The 14,920-nt window shown below is 49.6% G+C and overlaps 2 protein-coding genes across 7 annotated transcripts in view; one reads left to right on the forward strand and one right to left on the reverse strand.

Moving 5' to 3' along the window:
- Positions 1–6,452, forward strand: HNRNPAB (heterogeneous nuclear ribonucleoprotein A/B). 3 transcript variants are annotated; one of them, XM_036845679.1, is made up of 8 exons: positions 1–239; positions 398–634; positions 1,375–1,543; positions 2,266–2,424; positions 2,599–2,730; positions 4,634–4,754; positions 5,419–5,559; positions 5,843–6,452. In XM_036845679.1, the coding sequence occupies exons 2-8, from the start codon at positions 420–422 to the stop codon at positions 5,911–5,913; spliced, it is 1,008 nt and encodes a 335-aa protein (XP_036701574.1). In that variant the 5' UTR covers positions 1–239; positions 398–419; the 3' UTR covers positions 5,914–6,452. The 3 variants fall into 3 exon arrangements, with proteins under 3 accessions (XP_036701574.1, XP_036701573.1, XP_036701575.1); XM_036845678.1 differs by having other exon boundaries at positions 6–314; XM_036845680.1 differs by lacking the exon at positions 5,419–5,559 and having other exon boundaries at positions 17–314.
- Positions 6,038–14,920, reverse strand: part of PHYKPL (5-phosphohydroxy-L-lysine phospho-lyase) — a 25,463-nt gene continuing 16,580 nt past the window's right edge. For 3 of the 4 annotated variants that reach the window (XM_036845676.1, XM_036845674.1, XM_036845677.1), the window contains 4 exons: positions 10,846–11,000; positions 10,352–10,441; positions 8,361–8,491; positions 6,038–7,332 (listed from right to left, as the gene is read on the reverse strand). In XM_036845676.1, coding sequence (XP_036701571.1) covers positions 7,283–7,332; positions 8,361–8,491; positions 10,352–10,441; positions 10,846–11,000 — 426 coding nt within the window. In that variant the 3' untranslated portion in view covers positions 6,038–7,282. The remainder of the gene's footprint in view (positions 7,333–8,360; positions 8,492–10,351; positions 10,442–10,845; positions 11,001–14,920) is intronic. The other variant, XM_036845675.1, reaches the window with a different exon arrangement.

Consider the following 14,920-nt stretch of genomic DNA (forward strand, 5'->3'; position numbering starts at 1 on the left):
GAGTGACGGGCCGGCGAAGCCAATGAGCATGCGCTTTGTTGCGAGGTGGCCTCGGCTCCGGCATTATAAAGAGCGCCACGAGTCGGCATTGTCAGGCGGCAGTACCGCGCGGGCCCGGGAGTGCTTCTGTGTTGGTGGCTTTCGTGCGGCGGCGGCAGCGGCAGTGCAGGCCGAGGGAGGAGGGCGCGAGGTCGCGGCGGCTCCGTCGATAGACGGGGGAGAGGCCCGGCAGCGCAAGCGTGAGCGCGGCCGAGCCCGCGGTGCCTTCCCGGCGGGTGGGGACAAGCGGGCCCCGCGGCGTCATCGGCGGCGAGGTGAGCGGCCGGGCCCGCGGGTGGCGGGCGGGAGCCCGGGCGGGAGCGGCACCGGCCTGATGCGTCGCGGCCGCTCGTTGCAGGAGCCGCGCGCCACGGCCTAGCATGTCGGAAGCGGGTGAGGAGCAGCCCATGGAGACGACGGGCGCCACCGAGAACGGACACGAGGCCGCCCCCGAAGGCGAGTCGCCGGCCGGGACTGGTGCTGGCACCGGGGTCGCGTCTGGCACCGGAGGCGGGAGCGTGGCGCCCCAGGCCGGCAACCAGAACGGCGCCGAGGGTGACCAGATAAACGCCAGCAAGAACGAGGAGGACGCGGGGTAGGTGCGGCCGCGGGCCGACGGGGGGCGCCGCCTTTGTTCCGGGGCCGCCTTTTGTTGGCGCCACGCGGCGGGGGGAGGGGCGGGCGGCCGGGGCCTGCTCGCGGCCCGCAGACCAGCAACTCCGCGCCGCCGGCTTTCCGTGCGCGCCGGAGTTTGCAGGAGTTTGTTGGGTCGACTTTGGCGCCGCCCCGGGGCCGCTGGCTGGCGGCCCGGAAGGGGAGTGCGCTCGGACCCCGGGCCCGGCGGGTCGCGGACTGCCTGGGCTGCGTGGGCGGAGTTGGCGCGCGCCAGGGCCTTCCTCCTCCGCCTCCTTTCCAGGGCGGAGTCACGGTCTGAACTCCGACTCGGTCCCGGAAGCCTTGAGTTCCTTGAGAGCGAGTGCTCGGAGGTGGCAGGGACCGTAGCGTTTTGATACACGGTTGTTAGACAAATTAGATTCCTTCCAGTTGAGAGTGCTCAGGGCCTAGCTGTCCGGCTAGGTTGTGCTTCCTTTCCCCCATCTCCTTGGGGGTACGGATCACCTGAGGCTTTGTTAGGGTCAAGACTGGGTTTGGAAGGTTAGCGGAGATTTGTTAACATCTTCCAGAGGTAGAACCCTTATGGGCCCTAAGGGTAAATCTTTGTTCCGAATGGTGGCTTTATTTACAATCTTTTCAGTGAAAGCTTTGCTAGGGCCAGTCCTTCCGAAATGACAGTTTTCTAAGGCTTGTTTCCCTGTTCTCACCCCACCTTTTCAGAAAAATGTTCGTTGGTGGCCTGAGCTGGGATACCAGCAAAAAGGACCTAAAGGATTATTTTACCAAATTTGGAGAGGTCGTTGACTGTACAATTAAAATGGATCCCAACACTGGCCGGTCAAGAGGGTTTGGGTTTATCCTCTTCAAAGATGCAGCCAGCGTGGAGAAGGTAAGCTGGGTACTTTATAATCAGAAGTCTGTATTCTAGGAGGATACTATTCTTTAGACCATGATTGGCTTATGTGTTTTGCACATGGTTGGGTGCTTTGGGAAAAGCAGAGAGGTTGGCAACTTATGCTCTCCTATTTGAAGGGATTAAAAGTGAGATTAAATGGAGGAGTGAGTGGGCTGGAGTGGTCCAGGAAGATTATAGTTGACCGTTTATTATCTTGTGCGTGTTCTGGACCCTGCTGAAGCAGACATTTCATTGAGAGGACTAGAAAAGAGTCCATGGTTGCTGGGAGATAAGCATTATTTTACTCTCATTTTGTAGAAAACAAACCTAAGGCTCAGAAGGTTAAGTAGAAGAGATCACGTAGCTAGTAAGGGGTGGAGTGTGAGGATTCCAGCCCTCACAGCCTAGCTCTAGCCTGTGCTTTTAATTATTGCTTTACTTCTGGAGGAGATAGGCCTTAAATTGGGGCTGCCTGGGCAGGAAGAGGGGTGCACGGCATGGGCAAGGACTGGTGGGGGGTTGAGGATAGATTTATAGGTGTTTAGGTAAACCAAGTGAAGTTTGGAGATAAGGTTGGGAAGTCAGATTGGGGGTAGAGTTTGAAGGGGGTGAAGCACATTTTGTCTGCCTGTGTTGGAGTCTTGTGTCTCAAAGAGAAGGTCCTTGTTCAGGGTCATGCTGCTGAGTTAGAACCCAGCTCCCTTCTGTTGGAACAGGTTCTAGACCAGAAGGAGCACAGGCTGGATGGCCGTGTCATTGACCCCAAAAAAGCCATGGCCATGAAGAAAGACCCAGTAAAGAAAATTTTTGTGGGGGGTCTGAATCCTGAAGCCACTGAGGAGAAGATCAGGGAGTACTTCGGCGAGTTTGGGGAGGTGAGTGTGTGGCTCCCGGAGTGTTCTGCCAGCTGCACCGAGGTTGCCTTCTTCCTAGTCCTTGGCACCTTGGCTGGCTGGATCTCTTTTTCACTCTGGTGTTCGTGGACTTTTTCTCTTGTGAGTTCCTTATAGGCTCTGCGATAGGGTCCTGAGCTTTGCTTATGTTTGCAGATTGAAGCCATTGAGCTTCCAATGGATCCAAAGTCGAACAAAAGACGAGGCTTTGTTTTCATCACCTTTAAAGAAGAGGAACCTGTGAAGAAAGTTCTGGAGAAAAAGTTCCACACCATCAGTGGAAGTAAGGTAAGGTGTCCCCAGCTGTGTGTGCTTGGCATTCTGCTGCTGGAGAGCTGGCCTTTGCAGGCGTGGATTAGGCATTGGGTTACCTCCAAGAGTTCTCCAGGGTAGACCTTACTGTTTTCTGCACTGTCTGCTGTCCTGATAGGGGAGGGGCAGGTTGTCCTGTCCTTCACGGAGCTCCTAGGCTGGTAGGACAGGATATGAGGGAGGCAGGAGAATGCTGGAGGCTTATACGGGGTAGGGAGTGTGCTGAGTAGCCTCTTCAGTTCCTGACTTAAAGGTAGAGGTCATGGTATTCGGGATCTAGAGTGCAAAGTGTGTAAGTCCTACAGTTAAGGTCTCAGAAGATTCTAAAATTGCCATTTACTGATTTCTGTGGCGAAGTCTTACCTGCTTTGGACATTGCTGCAGAGCTTTTCTCTTATCTTTATCTCCTGCCACAACCAAATCTGTTTTAGCTCCATCCCCTTCGGTTAATGGTTAAATTAAGCCCCAGCCCAAAGATCCTTTCCAAAGAGCTCCCAGGGTCCTGGCCAGCTTAAATCTAGAGCCAGTTTTGACTTCAAATAAGCAAGAGTCCTGTGCAGTGAGGGGCAACTCTTCCCTCTGAACTCTGGACAGGAGAGAGGGTAGGTAGTTCATGCTTCAAGTGTTCTCCAGTGGCCGAGGCAGTTGGGAGCTGAGGGTGTGGCCCACTGGCAAGGTGTGGCAGGCTCTGCTTGAGCAGGAGTGGCAGCCAGATAAGGTGGGACACAGGGTGGGGCTCCTGGAAGCCTCAATCCTGGCTGGGAATTTGGAAAGATTGGATGTGGGATTGGGCCCCTAAATTTTATGTAAAATGAGATGGGACCTTAGGGGCTGTTGGGTGAGACCTCATCCATTAATGGTTACCCCAGTGGACAGTGACATGGAAAGAGGCCTTTTTCTCTGCCATGATGTAAAATGGGCATGAAGAGCCTATTAGGGCACCATTAGTCAAACTGCTAGTGGTTGGTCTTGAAATAAGTGTATTTTAGCTGGTTGTATTCAGCATTTTTAACTTAGTAGGATAGAAAACATGAGATTGCATCACTTGGTAATTTGTCAACTTTTTGAGTATGCTTGTATGGGGACATCTTGTGTAAAATGGTTTTTTATTTGGTCTTAATGGAGAGGGTTATGTGTCAGTGGATTTTCTTTTAAAAATACACTTAAAGCAGGAGCACTTGAAGGTCCATGACCCTACTCCCACCCACAGTAGGCAGAGTTTTGAGCAAAAAGGAAATTGACTCTTTGGGCCCTAAGAGGACACAGATATCTGGCCCATCCCAACAGCACACCAGTGGTTGGAGGAGAAAGGGGGAGCAGTATGGCCTTAGGGAAGGCTGCCCTGAGCCTCAGTGGCTTTCTTTATAAGATGGAGGTCAGGGTTGCCACCTCAATAGTGTATTTGAGTGGAATGCTTTATTTATTCTGGGGGGAAAAAAGAACCTTTTTTCTCTAAGATCCCTTACCTGGGAAGTCTTCTCTGACTCCCTTGCCCAAGGTGGCACCAGACTGACACCTGGTGTGGTGTCTTGCTACACTGGACTGGCATTGGTCCAGCTGTCCCTCTTCTCCCACTTGTTAGGGCACCCAAGGGTGACCTATCAGTAGACCTACGGGTGTAGGTCTACTGATACGTTCATTGTTTCAAGCACTCTGGGGAAAGCCTTGAGCCAAAAAGCCCATTTTGTGAGTTTTGGGCTGTCTAGGTTTTAGTTGTGGTTCTGAGAGCTAGTCCAAATGTGGTTTCCCACCCCAGCATGTGCTCTTGAGCAGATAGAGAAGATCTGCCTCCTGAACATTTGTCAGCGAAGGCCTTTGTGCACACTCCCTGCCCAGGGCTTGTCCCACTGGCATGACCCACTGTTCTCTTGGCTTTCAGTGTGAAATCAAGGTGGCTCAGCCCAAAGAGGTTTATCAACAGCAGCAGTATGGCTCTGGGGGCCGTGGGAATCGCAACCGAGGGAACCGTGGCAGCGGTGGTGGTGGCGGAAGTGGAGGAGGTGAGTGGAACCCAGATGAAGATGGGTCCTGTTTCCCTGCCTGCATGGAGCTTCTCTGCCTGTTTTGGGGGCTCTCTTGGCCCCTGGTGCTTGGTGCAGCAGGGTGGGCAGGATCAGGAATGGTGTTCCTGGGTTGAGGCTGCTGCTGCTGCTTGGCGTGGAAGAGCCCATCTTTCTCATGTGCTCTGGGGCCCCAGGGCAGAGGGGGCATCTGCATCAAGACGGGGTGTGCTTGGCTCTGTGGCTGTCCTGAGTCTTGGTACACCCGTGGGTGGGCGGGCTGAAGGGTAGGGCAAGGCTGTGCCAGGCGCTTAACCTCCTTCCATCCCAGGCCCCTCTGACTCCAAAGCCTGAACTCCATCCTTTTTAAGGCCAAGCTGCCAGGGAGGGTGGGGGTGATCAGAGGGTGATTTGAATGAGAGTGAGCTGCCTCGGTTGCCCCAGTGAAGTTAGTTTTCCATCCTGGCCTGGCCTTCTTATCCCCAGCTTGGGTCTCAGGTACAGGGCTGGGCCCAGGACCCTCCCTCTACACCAGGACAGCAGCCCCTTGGCTTTTCTGAGTTGCCATAGTAACCTTGCCACCCAAAGGGCAGGATTTCCTCCATCCTAGCTCCTGCGTGTGCTAAATGGTCCATGGGCCCCTGTGCCCTGCTCCCCCCCACAGGTCAGAGTCAGAGTTGGAATCAGGGCTACGGCAGCTACTGGAACCAGGGCTACGGCTACCAGCAGGGCTACGGGCCCGGCTATGGCGGCTACGACTACTCGCCTTATGGTTATTACGGCTACGGCCCCGGCTACGACTACAGTAAGTAGGAGAGAGGGAGGCCCCCATCCACTCACCCACCCTGGGAGGCAGGACAGACAGTGCAGGGGCCACTGGCAGCAGGGGCTTTGGAGTCGGACAGGCTGGGCTTTGTGGCCTGGCTTGCTCACTGGAGCTACCCGATTTTGAGCTTTTGGGGCTCAGGAAGGTGGGGAAGATGTCCTATCAGAGTTGTTGGCTCTGGTGAGGATGCATATCAAGCGCCTGGCACAGGGGTAAATGCTCAGTAAGTTGTAGCTGCTCTCATTGTTGTTCTTGTCCCTAGGTCAGGGTAGTACAAATTACGGGAAGAGCCAGCGACGTGGTGGCCATCAGAATAACTACAAGCCATACTGAGGCTTTGGCAGGAGTGTCCGACTGACCGCACACGCTTTGTTTGGAGATCGAGTGAACACAATTATGTACCAAATTTAACTTGGCAAACTTTCTATGGGCTGTCCCATGTGCGTCTTATTTAAAATTTCCCCCCTGGAAATCACTCTCCTGTTTAATATATCCAGAGCTCTAGTTGTTTTAGGCAGCGTGTGGTGTCTCAAGAGGCCAGAGCGGCATTATGGGCTCATTTTTATTACCAGGTTACCCAGAGCCAGATTGGAGGGTCTGCTTCCTGCGGCCGCTCTGCAGCCTGGACCTGTGGACCCTGGTTGTAAAGAGTAAATTGTATCTTAGGAAAACAGTGTCACCTTTTTTCACCTTTAATTTTATATTATTTGTGTCATACATTTCCTATAATGGAAGTGTTAATTTTACTGTACTTTTTGGTACCTTTCGGGAATCTAATGTATTGTAAGGTATTTTACACGTGTCCTGATTTTGCCACGACCTGGATATTGAAGCTATCCAAGCTTTTGAAATAAAAATTTAAAAACCCCCAAGCCTGGGTGAGTGTGGGATACACTGTGAAGGGGGGCAGGTGCCCAGAGCTCCAGTATCCTCCAAGACCACCTAACTGCATCCTGTCAGGCATAAGCACACACTCTCCACATCTTTGGTTAGTTTCTTTTAATGACTTGGCCCTGCCTAGGACTTGTGCCCCTTTAAAGAAAGTGGAGTGGCTCAGATATTGGGCAGCTATTCAAGGGGGTGAAGTACAATGAGGGTTACCACCCTCAGTGGGGACACTGCCCCAGGGCAGTTCGAATCTGGAGCACCTTGGAACACCTGTCTTGACTTGCCATTGGAAATGGGATTCTCTCTCCCAGCAAAGACAGTGTGAACCTAAAGACAAGAGCAGACACACAAAGGGCCAGCTGGATCTGGGCAAGATGGTGCCCCTCCTGGTTTTAACAGCCCCCTGTGGCAGGGCCTATTTGTTGGCCTGATTGGAGCACCCCAAGTCTAGTGGCTGAGGCCTAAGATAGCTAGTTGTAAGACACAGCACTTGGCTGGGGGCTGCAGGTGGATAAAGCCTGGCAGAAGCTCTCCCATAGAGGAACCGGCTGGAGAAGGGAGGAAATAGCTATACTCTTTTCTCAGCCATCAAATGCAAACTTAAGTACTTTGGAGATTTTTCAGGGGTGGGGGATGGGGAAAGCCCAAGGCAGCCAGAGCCTCCCAGTATTAAAACTAACCTGTGGGAAGGGGACATCACTTGGAACAAGAATGTTGAAGGAGCTACTAACGGATGATAAGGAACCCAGTTCTGGTTCTCTAGGAACAAGAAGTAAGGCCACTTACCTAGAGGACACCCCTCAGCAGAGCTGCCTCAGGGCTGGAGCCTCAGTGTCTCACAACTTCTCACTTTCTCTTCCATGTCTGAAAAAGATGGTCAACATTTCTCCTCTGCTAAAGACTTCTGCCTTCAGTGTCCAGGCTTCTTGGATGGCAGTGTGTAGATTGGGCCCACTGGCCTGTCCAAGCCCACATCCCACCCTTTACCCATGTGTACAGGCCACCACAGGGTTAGCAACAACTTCCCAAGAGGACAAAACCAGCCCTCAGATTTCCTGAGGCTTCCAGGCTCAACTGAAGTCCCCTCTATACAGTAACTCCAAGCCAGTTCTGTGCCCAGTCAGCTTTTCCTCCGCAGGCTTCCTGAAAATACATTCCCTTCCCCCGGCAGGTTCCGTACCACCTCCAGTTGTGTCTAGTAGGGACTGGCCTCAGCTCTAGATACCTGGGGACAGCAGTGAAATAGCCTGGGGGTGGGGTGGGGGTGGTTGTAGCTGGGCTGCTCTGATATCTACCAGGAAGATAGCATTTTGCCTATTTTGGGGTCCCCCACTGAGCTCTGTACATGCAACATGGCCTCAGTGCATAGATGTGTCCAATTTGGTAATTATAGATTTCCTTGTAAGTGGATTTAGGGGAGAGCTTGACTTTCCTAAATGATTAGGAATGTGCAGAGGGATTTCATGTTGTGTTGAATCAGTCCAGGGTGCAAATCTCATTTCAGCCACTTAGCAGCTGAAAAAAGCAAAGCTCCTGCTACCTACATCTCAGGGAGGCTTTAAGGACACAATGGAATCTCCCACTGGTTCTGATAGTTGGGCTTAAAAGCCCAGCCCTGCTTCCCTTGTCCTGCATGCCACACTGGTGCCTGGTGCCTGCCCAGGCAGGATGGGTGGTGGCTCAGTTCCCACCTATCCAGGGCTCAGATTTTTGGGGGGAACAGGCAGAAATAGGGGAGGCCTCCACTTCTTCAGCTCCCTACTCCCTGCACTGTTCAGAGGACACCTGGCTCAGCTGTTGCACCCCTGTCCCTGGGCATGCTGGGAGGTCCTAGCTCCAGGCTGGGTTCTAGAGACACAGTTATCAGCTGCCCCTTGGGTCTCCAGGCTCACCTGTCAGGATGGCATCCAGCTTTGCTACCACGTGTTGTGCGTTGTCCAAGCTGAAACACATGGGGGGCTTGAACTTCAGGACATTCCTCCCGGGGCCATCAGTGCTCAACAAAATGTAGTTTTCTTTCAGCCTGCAAGGATAGGACAAGGACACAGCAGGGCCTGCTGCCCACCAGCCAAGGGCACTTCACATGGGCCTTTCAGACCTTCCTCAGCCTGGCTTTGGCCTCGTGGGCGGGACTCCAGCCACACTGCCCTCAGAACCTTCCATAGGCCAGTTCCCACTAGGATACAGCCCTGGCCACCCCCTGCCAAACTCATGCCCAACATTATGGCCCAGCATCAGAGGCCCCTGTCTGGGGTGCCCTGCATCTGGCCCTGAGCCTGTTGCCCCGCCCGCCCGCCCCTCCCCTGCAGGGGTCTTGCTTCATCCATCCCTGGAGCCCCAGTCGAAGCCAAGCTGAGATTGGCCACGGGGCTACAATGTGGACAGCAAGAGTTCCTGCATTTTTCATTTTAACATATGGTTTATGTGACGTCATATGGTTTACTTTTTATATGGAAAGTGTCCAACATTCACAGAGTAGTACAGTGAACCCATGGAGCCCTCACCTAGCTTCTAACTTCCCCACCAACCCTTTCTCTACTCTGCCCACAGGTTATGTTGTAACCCCAGACAGGACTATCCAGTTTTAATTTCCAGTTCTTTTTGGAAGTTATTTAACATTATCATTGGTATCTAATAATTGTTTTTAATATTCCACATTTACACTTTTAACCTAGGAAGGTATTTTGGCCTCTGAGAGAAGGGGTCTGATGTGACTGTATTTACACTCTCTGACCGCCCCCCCCCCCAATTCTTTTTTATTTATTCCTCTTATGTAAGTCTTGTCAGGAGCAGGGTGTCCTCAGCCTGCCCCTGGCTCCTTTCTCGCATCCTAGTCTTCCTGGCACTGACAACATCTGTGCTAGAAAGATCAGGTTCTGGACTTTAAATACAGCTCTGCCTTTAGCAGGGTGACTGCCACTGAAACACCGTTCCACCTGGTTCCTGTTTCTTCACTGAACTGGAGAAACCACAGGGGTGGTTGTAAGGTGGAGGAGGTCAGGCTTGGTTGAGGATCTGACTCCCTCCTTCCCACAGACCATCCTGAATTTCTGAGTCTTGAGGCTCCCTGGGGGAAGGGGTGGGTGAGCTGGTGGATGTGCCCAACCAGCAGAGAGAAGGCAGGGGCTGGGCAGCCACGTAGGAGGGGTCAGCTTCAAAAACCGTGTGGAGAGAACGATTTTTACATCAATAACGTTTATGTGAATTCGAAACAGAATGACGCACATTTCACAACTTGAATAAGGACACTCATCAAACACTAGATGGGTTTTCCAAGGTGGGGGAAGGGGGTAGGAGTGAGGAATGGAAATAAAAAGGAAGTAACTAAAGAAGGGAAAGGGTCCTGGGGCTTGGGTCATGCCTGGGGTTCAAGTGAACATGCGAACCAGAACTGGGAGCGAGGGCTTCTGAGTCCTGAGCTGCTGAGTCATCCAGACACTCCCCACCCGGACAAGGAACAGGAGTCCTATTTGAAAACCCTCTAGGAATGGGGAGTCTGGTTCTGCCACAATCCCAGGTGTGGCTCTGGAGAAGCTGCTTCCCTCGGGCAGCCTGGGGCTGTGAAATGCAGCGTTGGGGCTGCCGGGGTCTGAGAGCTCCTGCAGCTTTGGCATTCTTGGCAGAAGTGTCTGCTCAGACTGGGAATGGCCCGCACCCATCTGAAGCCTTTGCTGCCAGGCACTGGGTACAGAGCTGATAGGGCCGCTTTCTCTGTCCGCAGAGCCCAGTCAAAGGGGTGCACAGATTGGCAGCCCTCTAACCCAGAGGCTAAAAGCCGCCTCCTTCAGTCAGCCCTGTGTGGGCCCAGCGTGCCCGGGAGAGGCAAGAGGGGAGCTCTTTCCCAGTCAGGGCCGTAGAAACAAGTTGTTCCAAGAGAAAATACCTGGACACCACATAGTCAGCCTCTTCAGTTGCTGGCATCCTTGTGGCCTCATCTTTGATCAGATCCACACCAATGAAGAGCCCAACGCCCCTGGAGCAGAAGGTGACATCTCAGGAGGCCAGGCCTGAGGGACCATGGCCCTTGCTCTCACCCTCTGCCTGGGCCTCGGCCAAGCCCGTCAGAAAGCCCACCAGGGCTTGCACCTCTGCCTCCTGGGGAGGCTGAGAGCTGTAGGAACCCTTGGAGGGTGGTAAAACAGTTCCAGGAAGTAACTGTGATGGTGAGGGGCCCTCAATGTGGATAGAGGAAAGTTTGATCCTGGCTTCACCCCCCTCCTCCCTCCAGAGATGCCATCTTGGGCAGCAGCACCTGTAGGTGCTTCAGTTCCTCTGTGGAGTGGAGATAAAAGTTCCCACCATCTCAGGTGGTGATGAGGTGAGTGAAGGAACCACACCAGGCCGCTGGCAGGTGGTGACTGCTACCCTGAGCCTCACCTGATGTCCCCAAGGATGGGATGTTTGGCTTTCTGCTGTCCAAGGAGCTCCATTAGGAAGCTGCCCACAGAGGCAGCATGAGCCTGCAGCTGCTCCTTCTCCAAGACATCCAGGACGGCCAGCCCTACAGCACAGGACACTGGGCTGCCCCCAAACTAAGCCAGGGGACAAAGAGTATGTCAGGTGCTCAGCAGAGTGGGCCATGCCCCAGGGACTGTGAAGGGCAGCAGAACTGCCACACACATTGCAAAGGCAGTGATGAGCACAGGCCTGAACTCCTCAGGGCTCAGCATGCTGGGCAGTAAATGGGGTTCTCCTGAGGCCCCCATGGGTTGTCCCACCTTTCCAGGTGCTAATGTGACTGTAATCCAGGCCAAGTACCCCCAGGGGTGCAATAGGATCCCCAAGAACATGCAAAAATCAGAGGAGAGGATGTACTGGGCATTCCCACCCACACTGCTGTTTTTTGTCAAAAGGCTTCAGGGCCCCATCTCATGGACTGGACTCAGACCCACTGCATTGCACTGCCCATCACCTCTTTCAAGGAGGGTCAAGAGCAGCATGCCAGAGCCACACCCAGGAAAAGCCACTCTGTGTGGTTCCAGCTCACAGCTGCTGGCTAAGCCCAAGGCAGATTTTAGGGCGCAGAGCACAAGTTGCCTGTGACCCAAATGCGGCCTGAGGATTCATTTTGTTTGGCTTGTGTAGCATAATTAAAAGTTTTGGATTAGGTGCTAATGTCTTAAGAAGAGACTTAACACAAAAATATGTCTGACTTAAAACAAATCTAACCTATCTGGCTACATTGGCACTAGCTGTCCCCTTCAGGCACCCTGAGTGCTTTGACTCACTTCCTCCACCTGGCCCTGCAGGTGTCTGAGGGCCTGCATTGCAGAGTCAGAAGGAAGGGGGTCTCCTGCAGACCATCTTTTTTTTTTTTTTTTTTAACTATCTTAAAAAAACCACAAAACTTTATTGAGGTATAGTTTACATACAATAAACTGCATATATTTAAAGTGTATATAGTTCAGTGTGACTTGACAAATGTATATACCTGTGGAACCTCCACTACCATGAAAATACAAAACATTTCCATCATTCCCCAAAGTTCCTTGTGCTCCCATCCACTACTGGCCCAGGCAACCACTGACTTGCTTTCTGTCACTATAGTTTTGCCTTTTCTGGAATGTCATATGAATGGAATCACAAAATATGTAACCTTTTGTGCCTGGCTTCTGCTCAACATGTTTTTAAAATTCATCCATAATGTTGTGTGTATTGGTAATTTGTTCATTTTATGGCTGCATAGTATTCCATTGTATGGACACACTACAATTTGTTTATCCAAATTCCTGTTGATAGACCCTTGGGGCTTATTTTGATTTTTGGCTATTTACGAATAAAACTGTTATAAACATTTATAACAAGTCTTTTTGTTAACATACGTTCTCATTTCTCTTGGGTAAATACCTAGGAGTGGAACTGCTGGATGGCTTGATAAATGTGTATTTAACTATATAAAAAATGTGAAACTGTTTTCCAAAGTCGTACCATATTACATTCCCACCATTAGTCTATGAAATCCCAGTAGCTCCACATCCTCAAAAACATTTGGAATTGTTGCATTTTTTAATTGCAGCCATTCTAATGGGTATGCAGTGGTATCCTGTAGACCATCTTGAAAATTTGCTTGCAGAACCTCATACTTGTGATCATAAAAAGCTTCCTAGGTGATTTGCTGTGAGGCAGCTTTCTGATATGCTCAAAGCAAATTATGTGTGAGATGGACAGAGGGGATGGATTGAGGCTACTTATTGCATATCATCAACTGTGAACTCGTTAAAAGGTTGTGTGTTCTACCCACAGCATCTTTGGTTTAGAATTGTGGCCTGGCCAAGATGCTGAACTAGCATAATAACATAGTTATCTGTTCTGAACTAGTTCATAACAGAACTAGTTCAGAAAAGGCAATATACAAACAAACAACAACAAAAAGCATCAACAACAAACCATGAGGAGGGAAAATGATTTCCAATGTTGCCACATTATATTATTTAAAGATGTCTAGTTCTAAACAGAAAATTATGAATCATGAAAAGAAAGAAGAAATCATGGCCCATATATGGGGTGGTGGTGGTGGGGGGTGTGGATACAATCAATAGAAACTGTTCTGGAGGAAGCCCAGATGATGGCCTTATTAGACAAAGACTTTTTCTTTTTTTTTTAGACAAAGGCTTTAAATCAGATATTATAAATATGCTTAAACACCAAAGGAAACCATATCTAAAGAATTAAAAGCTATGCATGAAAATGGTGTCTTGCCAAATTTGGAATATCAATAAAGAAATAGAAATTATAAAAAAGAACTAAATAGAAAGTCTGGAGTTGAAAAGCCCAGTAGCTGAAATGAAAAATTCACTAAGAGGCTCAACAGCAGATTTAATCAGGCAGATGAAAGAATCAGCAAACTTGAAGATATGTTGATTGAGACTGTCCAGTCCGAAAATCAGAAAGAAAAAAGAATAAAAAAAATGAACAGAGCCTCAGAGACCTGTGGAACAGAAGCATACCAACATATGCAAATAAGAAAATAAGAATTCCAGAAGGAGAGGAGAGGAAGGGGCAGAAAGAATCTCTGAAGAAACAATGGTCAAAAATTTACTAAATTTGATTAAACACCAAGATTAAACACCAAGATTAGATTGTTAGTAAACAATCTAAACATCCAAGGAACTCAATGAACTCCAAGTAGAATAAACAAGTTTCATACCTAGACACAACATAACCAAGGTACTGAAAGACAAGAACAAAGAGGGTGGGTAAATGGGTGAAGGTCGTCAAAGGTAAAAAAATTCCAGTTATAAAATAAGTCACAGGGATGTAAGGTACAGCATGGTGACTATAGTTAATAATACTGGGGACTCCCCTGGTGGTCCAGTGGTTAAACTCTGTGCTTCCACTGCAGGGGGCTTGGGTTTGATCCCTGGTCAGGGAACTAAGATCCCACATGCTGCACAGCACTGCCAGAACAAACAAACAAGCAATACTGTATTGTATATTTGAAAGTTACTAAGAGAGTAGACCTTAAAAGTTCTCATCACAAGAAAAAAAACTGTAACTTTACAGTGATGGATGTCAAGTAAACTTATTGTGGTTATCATTTTGCAATACACACAAATATTGACTCATTATATTATACACCTGCAACTAATATATTGTCTGTCAATTATACCTAAAAAAAAAAAAAAAGGACAAAGAGAGAATATTGAAATTAGCAAGAGAGAAGCAACTCATCATGTACAAGAGATTCTCAACAAGATTAATAGCTGATTCCTCATCAGAAACCCTAAAGGCCAGAAGGCAGTGGGATGACCTATTCAAAGTGATGAAAGAAAAATACTGTCAGTCCAGAATTCTATATAAAGTAAAAGTATCCTTCAAAGATAAAGGAGACAGGAATTCCCTGGTGGTCCAGTGGTTAGGACTCTGTGCTCTCACTGCCAAGGGCCCGGGTTCAATCCCTAGTTGGGGAACTAAAATCCAACATCCCACAAGATGCGTGGTGCAGAATAAAAAAGAAAGGAAAGAAAAGAAAGAAAGAAAAAGAGGAGAAACTAAGGTAGTTCTAGATAATGAAAAAACTGAAAAAAATTTGTCAGCAGCAGATCTACTTTACATGAAATACTAACAGTATTTCTTCAGGCTTAAATGAAAGGACATCAGACAGTAAATCAAATCCATATGAAGAAATAAAGAGCACTGGTAAAGACACAAGTAGGTTGAAAGCAAGAGAGTGAAGGTATGCCATGCAAACAGTAACCAAGAGAGCTGGGGTGGCTGTAGTAATATCAGACATAAAAGACTTGCAAGATTAAAATTGTTATTAGCAACACAGGAAAACATAATGATAAAAGAGTCAATCTATCAAAATGATATAACCACTACAAATACATATGTACTTAACAACAGAGCCCCCAAATACATAAAGCAGAAAATGAACTGAAAGGAGAACTACAGAATTCAATAAGAATAGTTGGAGAGTTCAGTCTCTCATTTTCAATAATAAACAACTAGA

The sequence above is a fragment of the Balaenoptera musculus genome, chromosome 3, assembly GCF_009873245.2.
Source record: "Balaenoptera musculus isolate JJ_BM4_2016_0621 chromosome 3, mBalMus1.pri.v3, whole genome shotgun sequence".
Lineage (NCBI taxonomy): Eukaryota > Metazoa > Chordata > Mammalia > Artiodactyla > Balaenopteridae > Balaenoptera > Balaenoptera musculus.

Coding starts and splice junctions, on each gene's coding strand:
- HNRNPAB (XM_036845679.1), top strand. CDS start 420: ATGTCGGAAGCGGGTGAGGAGCAGCCCATGGAGACGACGGGCGCCACC. Junction 2,731..4,633: donor ACACCATCAGTGGAAGTAAG/GTAAGGTGTCCC, acceptor CTTGGCTTTCAG/TGTGAAATCAAGGTGGCTCA. Junction 4,755..5,418: donor TGGTGGCGGAAGTGGAGGAG/GTGAGTGGAACC, acceptor TCCCCCCCACAG/GTCAGAGTCAGAGTTGGAAT.